Source organism: Sceloporus occidentalis, unplaced genomic scaffold (assembly GCF_023333645.1).
Source record: "Sceloporus occidentalis isolate IW3139 unplaced genomic scaffold, rSceOcc1.0.p SCAF_2, whole genome shotgun sequence".
NCBI lineage: Eukaryota > Metazoa > Chordata > Lepidosauria > Squamata > Phrynosomatidae > Sceloporus > Sceloporus occidentalis.
In genome coordinates this window covers 88,524,990-88,540,872 of record NW_028316982.1, presented here as the reverse complement: position 1 = coordinate 88,540,872, position 15,883 = coordinate 88,524,990, and the positions used below count along the sequence as shown (strand labels likewise).

The 15,883-nt window shown below is 38.7% G+C and overlaps 1 protein-coding gene across 2 annotated transcripts in view; it reads right to left on the bottom strand.

Annotated features, from left to right (window-relative positions):
* LOC149318655 (adhesion G protein-coupled receptor A3-like) overlaps window positions 1-15,883 on the bottom strand; it is a 480,532-nt gene that overhangs the window by 305,318 nt on the left and 159,331 nt on the right. For both annotated transcript variants that reach the window (XM_089510223.1, XM_089510222.1), the window contains exons 5-6: window positions 13,751-13,822; window positions 7,894-8,057 (exon numbers count right to left, since the gene is read on the bottom strand). In XM_089510223.1, the coding sequence (XP_089366349.1) occupies window positions 7,894-8,057; window positions 13,751-13,822 (236 nt within the window). The remainder of the gene's footprint in view (window positions 1-7,893; window positions 8,058-13,750; window positions 13,823-15,883) is intronic.

Genomic DNA, 15,883 nt, shown 5'->3' with positions numbered 1-15,883 from the left:
GCTGCTAATTTCCTGTCGAATCTCCCTCCTGTTGATGTTCTATAGGAATTGGTGGGCACTGCGTTACAGAATGTTCAGGAGGTGAGGCAATGGCAGCTGCTAGCTGGTGAACACTGAGAAAATGTCATGCTCTTTATGGTAGGTTCACCCCCACCTTAGCAGTGACCTCAAATCAATCATGTGCCTCCACCAGATCACCCTTAAATGGTGTGGCAAAATAGGCATTGTTTCAGTTCAGCAATATGTGCCATTTATTTTTTAAAAGTACACCATTTTGAATATTATTTATATGTAACAGAACTGTATACATAACAGGCAAACTATATTTAGTTCTGTCTCTTTATTCCCTTTCTCCACCCCTCACCCCACCCCTCTCTAATGGGACTACTTCCATCCCCACAGAAGTGTGATTTCATAGACATAATACTTGAATCTCACTTTTAAGACCTGAGAACTGCTGCTGACACACAGCTCTTGAAATGATTAAAAAAAAACAGTGAAGAAAAATATGAATACCTGCTCTTCCTTTTTATTTAAAGGTGATTTCAGTGAACATTAATAGAATGCACTGAAGCTGAAAAAGCCTCTCTTTTTAACATTTGTGTGCTTATTTGGGGTGTAAAATCTTTTTGAGAAATGCTTGCATGCAACAGCAAAGCCACGTTCAAGAACAGCAACAATAATTCAGAAATGTTTTTTAAGAATGACTATACAATGCTCCAGTTCAAACAGTGAATAATATTTTTAATCAATGGCTTCCAAAGAAGAATATGAAATAATAAGTCAGCTTGCTGAAATTTTCTACAGAGGTATATTATTATGAGGTTTTTTTCCTGAACAATAACCCCCCCTCTATTCCCAATAATATTCTCTGTGTCATTCACTATGTGCTAATTTCACTCATGACTTGACTGTTAAAATTAAGGTGGTTTTCAAAATTGATGGGCTGGAAAGTCATTCAAATACAGGCAATTGCCATGTGATTCTCTGTTACCTAGAACAGATTTTCCCCCCACTCTTCTTTCCTCTCAGGCTTAAGTAACACTCCTTTTTAAAAATAATGCCAAATCCAAGCGCAATTGTTTATGTGCTCCAGCTGTGAACCATAAGTAATAATCTATTTAAAATGATCATCCAAAATTATTGGAGAAGAATAGATAATTTACTAGCAATTAAATTGTGACCAACAGCTGTGCCTAATTTGGAATAACCTGTCACATCAATCATGGGTTATTTTTGGAATTGAAACACATTCATTATATGTATGCCTTCACATGGATATACAGGAGGGGGGGGGAGACTCTTTTGGCCAGTATATCTGCAGCTGACCTAGAATAAAGAAGTTTATACAGTATAAACTAATGTAATTCTGGGTGCCTTGATCACTTCCACTTTCCACTGCTTTGTAGTCTAACAAGATAATATTGTCACTAGGACTGAAATGAAGACAGAGCCGCAGTAGTTAAGAATTTAATAGGAACCATAACATTGTACTCTTCCCACCTGGCATCCCTACCAATTAGCATCATAAGCAACAGCCAAGTCATATGGTAGCTAAACATCAAATACACAGAGCTCATGAACATTAATCCTCAAAACAGTCTGTCACTCGTAGGAATATCTCCTGTCAGCAGGCCCTCAGTTTGAAAGATGTGAGAAGACATATCTCTTTCTCTAAATGGATGAGTGAACAAGACACTTCAAGACAGAACAATGAGCCCTAGTGGCCATGTCAAAGGAGGCAAAAATATCACAGGGCTTAGAGCAGGAGTGGGCAACTGCAGAGGGAATGCAATACTTTTTCTTTCATGCTCTGCAATGTAGCATTTCAACATATCAAAAGTAATATAACACCACTTCCAGGTACCATTTTGAGCAATTTTTGGACAGTTTTCTTGGGGGAGGGTCTGGAGGGAATTAGGGAACTTTGAGGTGGTGGAGACCCAAGGATCACTGGCAACCCATGAGCTGCATGTTGCCTTCCAGTCTTGGAGTTGCTGGGTTTCCCAACAGTGCCAGTCAGCCTATGAAAACTTTGCTGCAAAATTCAGATTAATAAACCAATAGTACTGAAAAATGCACATGTGACCAAGACAAAGCAATGCAAAAAATCCACAGGACAAGCAATAAAGGCATTTGCTGTTGTATGCCTTCAAGTTGTTTCTGACTAATGGCTCATGGATTGTTGGCAAGGTTTGTTCAGAGGGACTTTTTTTTTTTTTTTGCCTTTACCTTCCTCTCAGGCTGAGAGAGTGTGACTGCCCAAGATCACCCTATGGGTTTCCACGGCTTTCACAAGCACATATAGAAAATGGAAATACAATGACACGGACAATTCTAACTTTAGTATTCATTGATATATGATGACACTTCAGGATATTGTCTAGCTATAACTAGACAAAATCCTAAATATCTAGATATATCATTGAAAACTACAATTAGGGTTGTCCATGTCATCATATTTTCAATTTCTACATATGGCTGTAATAGCTGGACAGTGAAGAAAGCTGATAAGAAGAAAATCAGCTCATTTGAAATGTGGTGAGAAAGAGTTCTATCGATACTGTGGACTGCTAAAAAGACAAATAAATGGGACCTGAACTCTCCCTAGAAGCCAAGGTGACTAAACTGAGACTGTTGTACTTTGGACATTTAATGAGAAGACATGACACACTAGAAAAGAAAATAATGCTTGGGAAGGTAAACAGCAGTAGGAAAAGAGGAAGACCACATTACAGATGGATAGACTCAATCAAGGAAGCCATACCCTGAATCTGCAAGATTTGAGCAAGGCTGTTGATGATAAGAGTGATTTAGAGGTCTCCCATTCATAGGGTCACCATAAGTCAAAGTCAACTTGACAGCAGTAACCAACAGGCTAGCACTTTCAATTCACATCTCCTCCTTCAGTGCACCTGCAGCAAGGAGCTGGAAGCTTATGTTTCCAGTTTAAATTATCTGCAGTTTGTTATTATGTGTAGACATAGACAACATGTGGTAGTCCTACCTATCTGTAGGGGGGAGGGAATCAACATAAAATGATGGCATTTGATTCTCACTTTCACCGCTACATGTACATGAATGACAACAAGCCATAGCTAACCAGAAAATGATGTAAAGTTTTCAGCTGTGCTAGTGGAAGTGAAGGGAAGGAAGCACATGAGATTACACATCACACTAAACCATCACATCAACATTACATCTGAACCCTGTCTCTTGCCCTCATATCTCTCTCCTTTTTCACATGCCATCCATAAATTGATTTCTTTTTTACATAGAAGGTTGAGATTTCCACACATACAATGAAAATGCATACGAAGAGGTCAGACATACATCATTTTGTCATAAATGCATCAAACATACCTCTCCAACTGTCCTGTTGTGCACACACATACAGCAGCCCATGGAGCACTGTGTGTTTATATACAAGAATATGCTGTACACATGTCTGAATAAACATATGGTGGAGAGGGGTCATACACATATTCATTTTAGGCACAGGGCAGTTTGAAAAAGTGTCTGTTCACCACCTGAAAAGCAGAAGTGGACTAACTTTTATGGGTAACCTGTCAGTAGATGTATGTTACCAGTGCCCATAATGAAGCCAGTGGTGGACTGGGCTATAGCCAAAACTATTAAGTCACACCATTTCCCCCCTCTGTTACCCTCTTCTCTCACACTCCAGCCTTCCCAACCAGCAGGCTACTGAGTAAGGGCCATCCATTCTTGCAGACTTCTGAACTGATTCCTTTCAGAGTGCTTCTGAAATTAGGCAGAGGGCCACATGAGATCAAGCCAAGGGCCTCAGTACCATAAGACTAGGAAGTTTATCGCACCGGGGTTAAAACGTTCCCCGGTGCGTTCTAACATGCACGAGTGGGGCCATGCATGGAGCGTGACGGGAACACGCTGGGCCCCAGAACGCAATTTTACCGCACAGTGGAATGCCGCCTTTGCCGCCGGGCGTTCCCATCACGTTCCCACTGAGTTCCAGAGGGTGCCATTTATGGGAACTGTTTCAAAGCATCCCCAGAAATGGCGTCCCCTGGAACTCAATGGGAATGTGATGGGAACGCCTGGCAGCAAAGGCGGCGTTCCGCTGTGCGGTAAACTGGCATTCTGGGCCCCATTGCGTTCCCATCACGCTCCGTGCGCAGCCCCGCTCGTGCACGTTAGAACGTACTGGGGAACGTTTTAACCCCGGTGTGATAAACTTCTAGAAGTGGCCTATCACAATCTACAGCATAAGAAGAGAAAGTCTTCCCAATTTGGGGTGGCCATAAATATGTCACTGCCTGTAAGATTTTGTGAAAACTTTAAGGTCACTAGACACATTACCCAGATGGATGAAATTATTCTAAAACATTGGACATCTCTTCAGAACAGCTTGCTTTCCACTTAGTTTGAAGAAGAGATTGCTTTATTTCCAATTGGTTTTAGCATTTCTCAGTTGAGTGGACATTTAGACAATAGTATGGAAAGGAGAGAAGACAGTTTATCAATTTTTGCTACACTGACTGTGTCAGCATAAAACGCTACACTAGAATTGCTAAGAAATCTCTCTTGATGTTAACAAGCAGCCTGTTAGCACAAAGAAAAGCTTTGTGTTACCAACTGGACCTAGACTTCTGGCTACTGCCTCCTCTAAGTACACAGATTGCAAAGCTAGGATTTTAAACTGACTTATGGATCTAAGATTGTCAAGACTGTCAAGCCATGGACCAGGTTCAGCCATAACACTAAGTTTTTTGGTCTCTATAAGTTTAAAATTATTTTAGCTGTTCTCTGGCTTTGAAAAGGAAGAAGCAGGAACAATCAGCATCAATAAGCCAGAGTTCTCAGTGATTCCAATGTAACATTTTATATGAATGTGGCCATGTTTTCACCTCTCCTTTTCCCCTCAAAGCCTGCCTCTTCTCAATCATCTGTGGATATTACATCTGATAAGACAATTTTCTCCAGGGTTACTTTCTTCCTTCAGTATCTTGCCTGCAATGTTTCTTAAATAAATTTGTAGTGTGCACATTTTTGCTTTAAACCTCAGTTCTTTATCTCCTCAGTTCTGTCAGGCAGAAAGCAACGTATGGCTTATGACGGCTTTCGTCATAAGTTACAGAAGGGCTTTTTCATAAGGCTTACAGCAGAACAATATGAGAAATAGAATTCCAAGTAAATAATTCTCACTCTTGGCACTTCATACAGGAAGTTTTAGAAAATAGTACCCATAAGCAAGATGGCAGTAACAAATAACTGGTTCATTACACCAACATTACCTTTCTAAAGGGTAGCAATGCCATTAGTCTGTTGACATCAGAGAGTATAATAACTCTTTCTGTGTAGTTATTTCAATTAATATAATAGGCGGAAGAGATTTTATCCTAGAGAAGGACACACAATTAAGCCTGAGGGTGAAGAGCCATAAAATACAGGCATGCCTCACTTTAAAGCACTTTGATTTCACTTCACCAATACAACACTTTTCAATTGGACAACAGAGAGTAATTTTATTTATTTATTTATTTATTTATTTATTTATTTATTTATGGTATTTATGCCTCACTCTTCAGCCCTACAGGCTCTCAGAGCAGCTTACAGATGGTTCCCTGCCCTCAGGTTTACAATCTAAAACGACATGACAGAAAAGAAGGGAATGGTGGTGGGGAAGGGGATCAAATCCAGTGGTCTTTGACACTATTTTGCATGAGGTGGCCACTGAACAAAAGAACACTGAAGATACATTTCCACTGAACAAGAATTCATCAAGTACTTCTGTTCTCTCTCCTTTAGTTTAAATAAGGACGAGGCTTTTTGTTGTTTTTGTTGTTAACTGCTTTTGAGTCATCCCTGACTCATGGTGACCCTGTGGATGACACATTTTCAAAGGACTGAGTGCCCAAACTAAAAGGCATTCATCACCTGGTGCTGGAATGCCTTTTAGTTTGGGCACTAAAAGGTTCACCCATCACTGACCTAAGGCATTGTAGCCAATTTGTGATTATGATAATTATAAATAATGTTTAACATTTGTTAAATATTAAATAAGCATTTGGCTTTATCCTTTGATTGTGAACAAGAACAGAATACGCACAGAGCTTAATAGAAACTATCAAAAATGAGAAGAACTACTAGGTGCACAACTTCTGGCAAACAGACCTTTAGGGCAAAATTCCAGCCCTTAAGGTACCCAGATTATCTGAACGAAACAGGTGGAGAAATCCTCTAAAACCAAATGACATATAGGAATAATCACTCATTCATTTATATACTTGGCACAGATTTTTACTTTTATGTGATGAATAAAATATACCATGGAGTACTGAAGTTGATAGTAATAACTCAAGTTTTAATTTTAAAGCTTGACGAAGCTGCTCAGCTAAAGCCACAGAAATGAAACAACTACCTCAGTAGTGAAGTCTGTTTATATAGTCACCTTCACTTTTAGAAAATAAAAAAGATTACTTTGATTTATTTATTTTTAAATGCAGAGATAGCCAGGCTCTATATCCAGAAACCTGCTTTTGTCTTTCACATCTTCGTGCTATTGCTTCTCTCAAATAGGTTTCATCAAATCTTAGAACTTTTTTTTACCATCTTACCACTTTTCGTAGTGAAAATGCGATTATTGGCCACTGCTTAAAGATTCATTGGTTGGCTACTGCTTTTCATCTCACCACTATCACTTCTCTGCACTAATTTGTAGAATAAGGTGATTTTTTATTATTATATAAATAATTTGGACCATGCATAGTTGAGAAGTCACTGCCTTCTCTATATGGGTGAGCAGAAGAATGTGGTAAGGATAAGAAAGCCTGTTTTGGTGGCCACACAACTATGGACTGAACTCATCAAAGCCTATAGCTGTTGAATAAATTGTGTAATTTCCTTCTTCTTTTTTTTGTTCTAGATAACACACATTTTCCTTTTAAACACACTTGTTGCCATGAATATTTAGAGCATGGTTGAAAGGGGGTGGGTAAAAATAGAATACACCAACCAGTATCTCCAACTGGCTTACATTATACTCAAAAACATGTATAAATCTTGAACTATGTCTCTCCTATAGTGTATAAATGAAGACAATTTGTTGTGTAGTCTCCTTTCTCTGACACTTAATCAAATTTGGCAGTTTGACCATGTAGGTCATATTCCATAACTTACATATCCATTCTGACTTGGTTGGTGAAAAAGATTTTCCCCAGTTATTAGAAATGTAGAGCATCATTTCTAAGTTTTCCCAAGGTCAGTTTTATTTGCATGATGAGATCTCTAGGGAATGACACAAGTACTCTAGTTTACACCTCATCCAAATATAACAGCCTATACTTGAGATACATTTCAATTCCTGTTCGCTTATATTACTTTATCTCCTTTCCATCCAACCTTTTTCCATTACTCCTTTTTTAAATCTCTGCCTCGGTGTAATCTTCTGATTATTAAAATTTATTCCTCCCCTCGCCAGAACACACAACTAAAGCTTATCCTACAAAGTTTGAAAAGGTGACTGGCAGAAAAATACAATTTGACAGTTATTCCATGCTGTCAAACATATAATCCAATAAAAATAGAATATTTTATTTGAACATATAATGCAATGAGAAATACCACTGTTATGTTACATGCAAATGCATTAGAACGATTACTTCAAAGTCAGATGAGATCAGTGATAGTTTTACAAGGGGCATTTTGGATGGATGAAAGATATCTGCAATGATCTAACACCATTTTTAAAAAACGTATCCTCCCCTTAAACCACAACATTGTTACATATTTGTCTTCTATAGCTGTTGCACAGTTCTGTGCATCTACCACTTGGCACCTATACTTCAGCATGCACTTTTTCTGTGTACCTTTGTTCTTCCACTTTATAAAACTGAAAACAAAGGTCCCACTCACCACATATTAGCTGGTTTTCTTTCAGATTCCGAATTGGTGTTCCCTGTAAACTCCTTGGGAAAGCGCAAACAGTTTCTTCTGATATCCGCACTGAGGCATTTCTAGCCCAGTATAACAGCCATTTGAGATTACAGTCACAGATGAGAGAATCAGTAGAGAAATGTCTGAAAGCAAAGCCCAAACTAATAAATATTTATCCTTTTGAAATTGTGTTTATGCAATACTTGTCATATGTAACTCGTGGCCTCATTTTACAAACTCTCAATTGCCTATTCTCAGATTATTTTCTGCTATTCCACAGTCTTCCACACTTACCTTGACAGCAAAAATAAACTGTATGTTCTGAATGTGCATGATTCTTCACTTCCAAAATGTAATCCCATCTATCTTGCATGGTGATAAACATAGTGACTCATGCACTGTCAGCAAAATTGCCTACAATCATATTTATGTTATGTGTGAAGGGGGGGGGGGGAGGCCACTAACATGTCATGTCTCAGAGTCTCACTGAAGTCCAGTGTCATTCTGTGCCCCCTCCAAACAGTTTTGCTTTGTTTGTGGAATAAGAACCCATTCCTATTCTCTTTGTGTTATTTCTACATTTGGTACCAATTTTGTTTGTTTGTTTGTTTAAGAAATATTTCCCAGGATCTACTTCATTAATTCATGTATTCAGGATGTATCAGACATTAGCCACCAGAATAAAGACTCAAGACAGCAACATGGAATTAAGTCACACCAACTCTCTATTGCATTAACTGCAACTGCAATGGAACATGAAAAAATAACCTCAAATAAAGAGGGGGCTGCGAACAAAATGGAGGATAGTTATTAATACCACAATGGTCACAAAAGCATGAGAAGTGGCATCATCCTGATTCCAAAGAATAATTCAAAAAAGAAGCCTCCCCATTCACCATCCCCAAAGAGTAACCTCTAAGGAAGTGGGGAAGGCACTCAAAAAGGTGTTTCAGGGTATGCTAGTCTTAGGTGGTGTTTGCATGAGCCAGAATACTCCAGGAGTAGCCCAGAGTATTCTGACTCTGAAGCTGCTCTCACATCCCTCTGTTAATTTGGGCTCTCCATTGTGCCACTGAGCAGTTATTCAGACATACGTCCCACTGTGCTGCCTAGTTTACTTGCTTGAGCAAGTTGCTCGCTTTGAGGTCAGAACAAGGCACCCAGCATCAATCACATGGTTGGGCACCTCCTTCTGACATCAGAGCGAGCACATCAGCAGCACTGGATAGCACAGCAGAACACATTGTAAACAGTTACCCAGCACCACTATGGAGGGCTCTAGATTCTCTTAGGAGATCCAGACCAAAAGGTGATTTGCTAAAAAACATTTTAAGGAACTAGGGACTGGGCCTTGTCTCATATGGACTGTTCTCCAGGAGGACAGGGGGAGGCTGTGTTATTTGCCCCATGCAGACATGGCCTTAAGTCCACAGTCCCTGATTGTTCTGTCAACAGGAAAACAAAATGCAAATCAAACCAAATCTGAAACCCCTTTATTCCTCAGATAGTATGAAGCAAATGAAGAAAGAGAATCTGGAAGACAATCTAAGATCCTTCCCAAAATTCCTATGTGCAAATAGTATCTCATACTATTTTAGGGAAAAATTCAAAGATATAGCCATGTTAGTTTGTAGAATCAGCAGGTAGAGGGATCTTGTAGCACCTTTGAGACTAACTAAAGAAAGAAGCTGGCAGCATGAGTTTCCATAGTCTTAAGTCTGGGACCACTCAGGCACATCATCAATGAACTATAACCTATTCTGGACAATAATGCTGGTCCTTCAAGGACTCTTGGTGGCAGACCTTTACTTGCCTACATACGGCCTCCAAACCTCAAACAGGTACTCACCTACAGGAAGACACAAGACACCTACAGGAAGACACAGATGGGACACTGGTACTAAGCCTTCCCACAATCTAAGCTGACAACTCTGTCCACACTTTGATCCAGGAAATGTCATCTCAAGACCTAATGATATCACCCATAATAGGAAGACCATCACATGCTTATCCTCCAATGTGATTTATGCCATTTTATGTCATGAATGTGATGTCAAAGGCTTTCACACGTGGCCCCATCTCCCTTCTGAAGCTTCAAACAGCTTTAGCAACCTCTCTGAGGCACTGGAAGGGCAGGAGAATGCATGTCTGTGGCTCCCTCCTTCCCTCCAAGGCTTGCAAGGATCATTTCCACAACTCCCTTCCCAAGGCAAGAGAGCTGTTTTTCCCTGACAGCTCCCCCAAGGCAAGACAGCTATCTTTCTCAGGACAGCTCTCTGACTTGGAAAAGGTGGTGGGGTCATTTCCCCCAAACCCCTTCCCAGTGCAGAGAGCTGCTTGGGGAAAGAGACAGCTCTCCATCCCAGAAAGGGGCAGGGTTGTCATGTGCACCCTTCCCAGGAGAAATTTTATGTCAACTACCTCCTTGCAGACTGTAGTGAACATGTAACTATTAATGTTGCTAAATTTCTTGCAGCTGCTATTATCTGTCATAAAAAGTTTTTAATACAGATGCAGTAACTTTTATGTAAGTGATAATTGCCATTTTTGTTTTTAGTCAGTATGTAGTATAATGTTTGGATTATCTTAACCTATATAAATATAGGTGAATTAATTTTTTTCTTTTTAAAACAATTTTCAGTGCTAAAGGGCTAATATCTTGTTCCAGTTTCTCAATCCTTTTTGAATTGTGGTGCCCAGAACTGGACACAGTATTCCAGGTGTGGCCTGACCAGAGCAGAATAGAGTGGCACTATTACTTCCCTTGATCTAGACACTATATTTCTATTGATGCAGCCTAAAATCGCATTGGCCTTGTTAGCTGCCGCATCGCACTGTTGACTCATATTCAACTTGTAGTCTACTTGGACTCCTAGATCCCTTTCATATGTAGTCTCATTCAGCCAGGTGTCCCCCATCCTATATCTGTGCATTTCATTTTTCCATCCTAAGTGCAGTACCTTACATTTCTCAGTGTCGAATTCCATTTTAGTTAGTCTCAAAGGTGCTACAAGATATATCTACATGCTATTTTAGAGAAGAGTTGGAGGGAGCCAGAAAGCCCAGAAAGCATTGGGGGTAAAGGGCCTCAGATCCTTTTCAAGCCATGTAATACCTGATGCCTCATAATATCAGCCCACACTAAAAAGAGTAGTGGCCAAAAAACTCTCATAACAGGGCTACAGAGCAAGCTCATGGCCAAAATCCACAAGTTTGATTATTTTAAATGGGATTCACTTCACTTCTGAATGTCTGGGTACTATGGAAACACTTGGTATACTGCCAAAGTAACTATCTCTTCTTAGCCTGCAATGTTACATGCAGTATTTTTTCAGATCTGCACGTATGAATGTATGTATATGTGGCCTAAGAATTATATATGCCTATTTCTGTGTGTGTGTACAGGGTGTCCCCAAAATGTATACATCCATAACAGTTTCTTCTTCTGGGGGTACCTTAAAATAGAGTTTCTGTCACAAAATGAAATACACTTGCAGAATTAAAGATTACAATAGTAGAGAAGTGTCACAAGATTACAAGAGAAACTTTAAGTGATGTTTGCAACAATGTGAGCAGTGCTTTGCTGTACTGTACAGGGAAGACAATTTGAACACCTTACATAAAAATGTATTTTAAGATGGAATATGTAACTCTGATTAAATCATTATTATAATATTTGTTCAAGATACATGTATTTACTTAGCCTTCAAATAATCACCATAGATATTACCATCTGTTAAAGGATATACAGAGATCTAGGAGTCTTAGTAGATCTCAAGCTAAGCATGAGTCAACAGTGTGATACAGGAGCTGCAAAAACCAATATGATCCTAGGCTACATCTATAGGAGTATAGTGGCTAGATTGATAATAGTACCACTCTATTCCATTTTGGTCAGACCTCACCTGGAATACTGTGTCCAGGTCTGGGCACCACAATTCAAGAAGGATATTGACAAACCAGAGCATCAAAATAGTAAAACATGCAGAAACCATGGCATAGGAGTGGCTTAGGGAGCTAGGTATGTTGTTGTTGTTGTTACATTTATTTGTATCCCACTCTTTCCCCAGAACTGGGACTCAGAGTGGCTTCACAATATTAAAAGAACAATACAGTACAATTAAAAACATAGAAAAGAGGTGCATTAAAAAGGAATTAAATTAATACAATGTTAAAATAGTTAGCTATTAAAAGAATAAAATACATTTTTAAAAGATAAAACTGTATAAAACACTTTAAAATGAAACAACATCACAAGCTGGTCCATTACAAACATTCAGTTTTAAAAGCCAACAAGCTGGAGGTCATTCTGGTCTCCCTAGGAAAGGAATTCCAGAGTCTAGGGGAAGCCACCGAGAAGGCCCTCTCTCATATCCCCACCAACTGTGTTTGTGGTGGTGGTGAGACAGAGAGAAGGGCTTGGGGAAAACAACATTAAGAGGTGACATAACATCCATGTTTAAATATCTGAGGGGATGTAATATTGAGGAAGGAACAAGCTTGCTTTCAGCTACTGCAGAGACTATGGGACATGGAGCAATGGATCCACACTACAGAAAAAGAGATTCCACCTAATCATTAGTAAGAGCTTCCTGACAGTAGGAGCTGTTCAACAGTGGAATATGCTTCCACAGAGTGTAGGAGGGTATCCTTCTTTGGAGGTTTTAAAACAAAGGCTGGATCACCATTTGTTGGGAATGCTTTGATTGTGTAGTCCTTCATGGCAAGAGAAAAAAGATTCCACCTAATCTGGAACCTGGATGGCCCTTGTGTCTCCTCCAACTCTATGATTTTATGCATACATTTTTGGGACATGCTCTCTGTGTGTATGTATGCATGCATGTATAATGTGTATGTTACGAATATGTGTGTGCACATTCATATATGCACAGACATCTGTGTATAGAAATATCACACTTATTTAAATGTATGGACCTCATCCATCTGGAAAGCCATATGACCACCCACTGAGAGACTTACAGCTATTGCAATGAGATACAGCATTTGAAGGTTTTAGTAAGAAAGGTGTGGGTAGAAGGAGTCTATTTTTCAGAATTATTCAGCCAAGTCGGGTCTTTGTTCTTGATCTGGTCTGGGAATTATGAATTTGCATTTTAGGTGAAAAAATGGGAATGGTCACATCAATGAACATTTTTCTGGTTAGGGAAAATGACCCTTCAATCCTTCTGACTTTGACAGACCTCAATTACAGTTTTACAATTCCATAATCCCAATGTATTATGACTAATTCCGCTTCTAATTCAGTGCAGTCAATAAAAGTCTAAGAACCACAATATTTAACTTCAATATGCATACAATTATAGAACGTTATTTGCCCTCTACACTCTAGTTAATTTTTCATCAGTCTTTTTATTGTTTAATAAAAAATTTCTTATTTGCTAACAAGGATGAATATGTAAATGTTTTAAATCTAATATGTACATTTAATCTAAGTATAGTTATAATGGCCATCTAAGAGGTTTTATGTAAATGCTGCAAGGAATTAATTTGTTTGTTCTCTACTTCTATTCATCCCTTCATAAAATGTAAGGGAAATTAACCAAAAAGCTATAGACATTTTTAAGACAACGTCATTTTTTTTAAAAAAATACACAGCACTATTATTGCAACCTTACTGCCCTAGATCCACTAGAAATGTGTAATATTCCAAGGATTCAGTATTTAGCCAAAGAGAAAGAATTAAAATGTACAGAACAAAATGCACTGAAAGAATGAGTATTGTTTTACGTAAACATACAACATGGAAAATCTAGACAAATGATAAAGCTCACTGTACAAAGTCAAGGCATATTTTACACCATCAAGACATACTCACAAGGCTTTGAGAGCTAACAGCTCAGAGAAAAGTCCATTCATGAGACTTGAAAAAATGTTCCCTGATAAATTCCTAAGGGCAGGAAAAAAAGGCAATCATTGTTTGGAAAAAAAAAAGATTTATTTATTTTTAAGTTTTTTTAGTGAAAGACATTTCAGAATGTGTTCCTTTTTTTCCTCACTGGCAAAATTTTAAACTATGCAGATCTGGAATGCAAGGTGAGAGAGTTCTTATTATAACTATACATTTAGGATGACCTACCAGATATGAACATGTACAGATATACAGACAAACTGATTTTTTTAATCCTATGAGCAGATGTTTTCTTCTGTTTTGCACTCACGAAATGATTAAGATAGTTGAAATTTAACATTAAATAATCCACCATCCCTGATACACAGATGACGCTTTGTATACTCAAGAGATTTCTTCACATCTTCTACAGGCAAACAAAACAGATAGGCAAGAATGTTAGGAGAAAATCATACGTTGTTAAAATTGCTAATCTCAAACATCTTAACTTTTCCCACTCTTGAGTAAGTGTCTTGATTCTTGTGACCTAAAGACAGTACTCTCCCAATATACCCAGGTAGGCTATTTATAAATAACCAACTGGAGAATGTAATATTTCTTGGCTCATTTGTACTGTCTCTCATTTCGTTTAGCAATAAATAAGCCAAAATAGCCCAAGGGCTGTAGATCCTGTCTGATCTTAGAAGCTAAGTAGGATCAGTCATGGTTAGTACTTGCATAGGAGACCAACAATGAATACCAGATGCTCTAGGCTATATTTCATGGAAAGGAAACAGCAAAATCACCTTCCAGTATTCTTTGCCTAAGAAAACCCTATGAAATTCATGGGGTCACCATAATTCAACAGGTGACTTGAAGGCACATACACCCATACACACACAAGTTAATTCTAGAATTAAGTTGATGCTGAAATTCTAGACTTAGGGCCTATGCAGACTGGCCTGAAAGGCCAGCCTGTGGGCAGAGTCAGGGCACAGCATCCTGATGACACATGCCCTGACTCCGTCCCAGGTCACCATGATGCCATGTGCCACTCCAGATGCGCCACCACAGCTATGGTACCCTTTGGAGGGTACAAAAAGGAGCTGCTTTTTGCAGCTCTTTTTTTGGGGGGGGGCCCTCCAAAAGCCAGTTCATGGGCCACGGCATGAGGGTGCCATGGCCCTGATCCAGCCAGGAAAGGCCCCTTAGTCAATTAATTTGGGGAAAAATAAATTTAACTATATTGCCCATTTTTGTCTGAGAATGTCAAATGCAATAATGCAAAAATCTAATAAATAGATTTTAACTAATGCTGAAAATGACAGGAATAGAGATTGCAGAAAGGTTGCCAGATAAGGACACATCAAGGAGCATAACTGGTATATAGTGGTTTTTACACAATCCAACTGCCATCGTAAAAGTGAGTGGGGTTTTTCTGAGGGACATCCACAATCAAACTAACTATTCCTCATGTATTTATTATTTGTCCCTAGCATGAGTAGATTAAGACAGAAAGCATATAAATCCTGGCCCTTCTCTGTCTCGGTCATGTAAAAGACAGATATAAAAGAACAACGCCCAAAAGAACATGTTCACTGGGGGATTCTGGAAGCTGTTATCTAAAAAAGGAAGTATTTCCAAGCTCTGTTTTTAGCTCACCTGATTTTTAAAGTGGCATGTTCATAAGAGTTGTATGAATTTCTATTGAGAGCCTCCCTACACTCTAAAAATCACTGCATAATTCATCCTTAGAATAAGCAACTTGGCTACTGAAAAATAACAATAATAACCTCATAAACAAAAATGTGCTGCCTTAAAATTCGTCATTTATAATCATGTTTATAACATGAGCAATTCACCATATATAAATATGGCCAAGGGATAAATAAGTTAGTCATGGAAAGTCAGGCCAGTGTATTAGTCAGGCATATTTTTTGCTATCAGCTAGTGTTGTCACATCTGTCGTATGATGTGAATCATTTCAGTGAATGTCTGCAGCAGAATTAAATGTACATAATGTACGTAAGTAGTAAACTGGAATCAGGGGAGAACACACACACACAGTCAATCATAAATGATGGTGTGTCATGATTTTATAAGTCAGATTCAGTTGTGAAA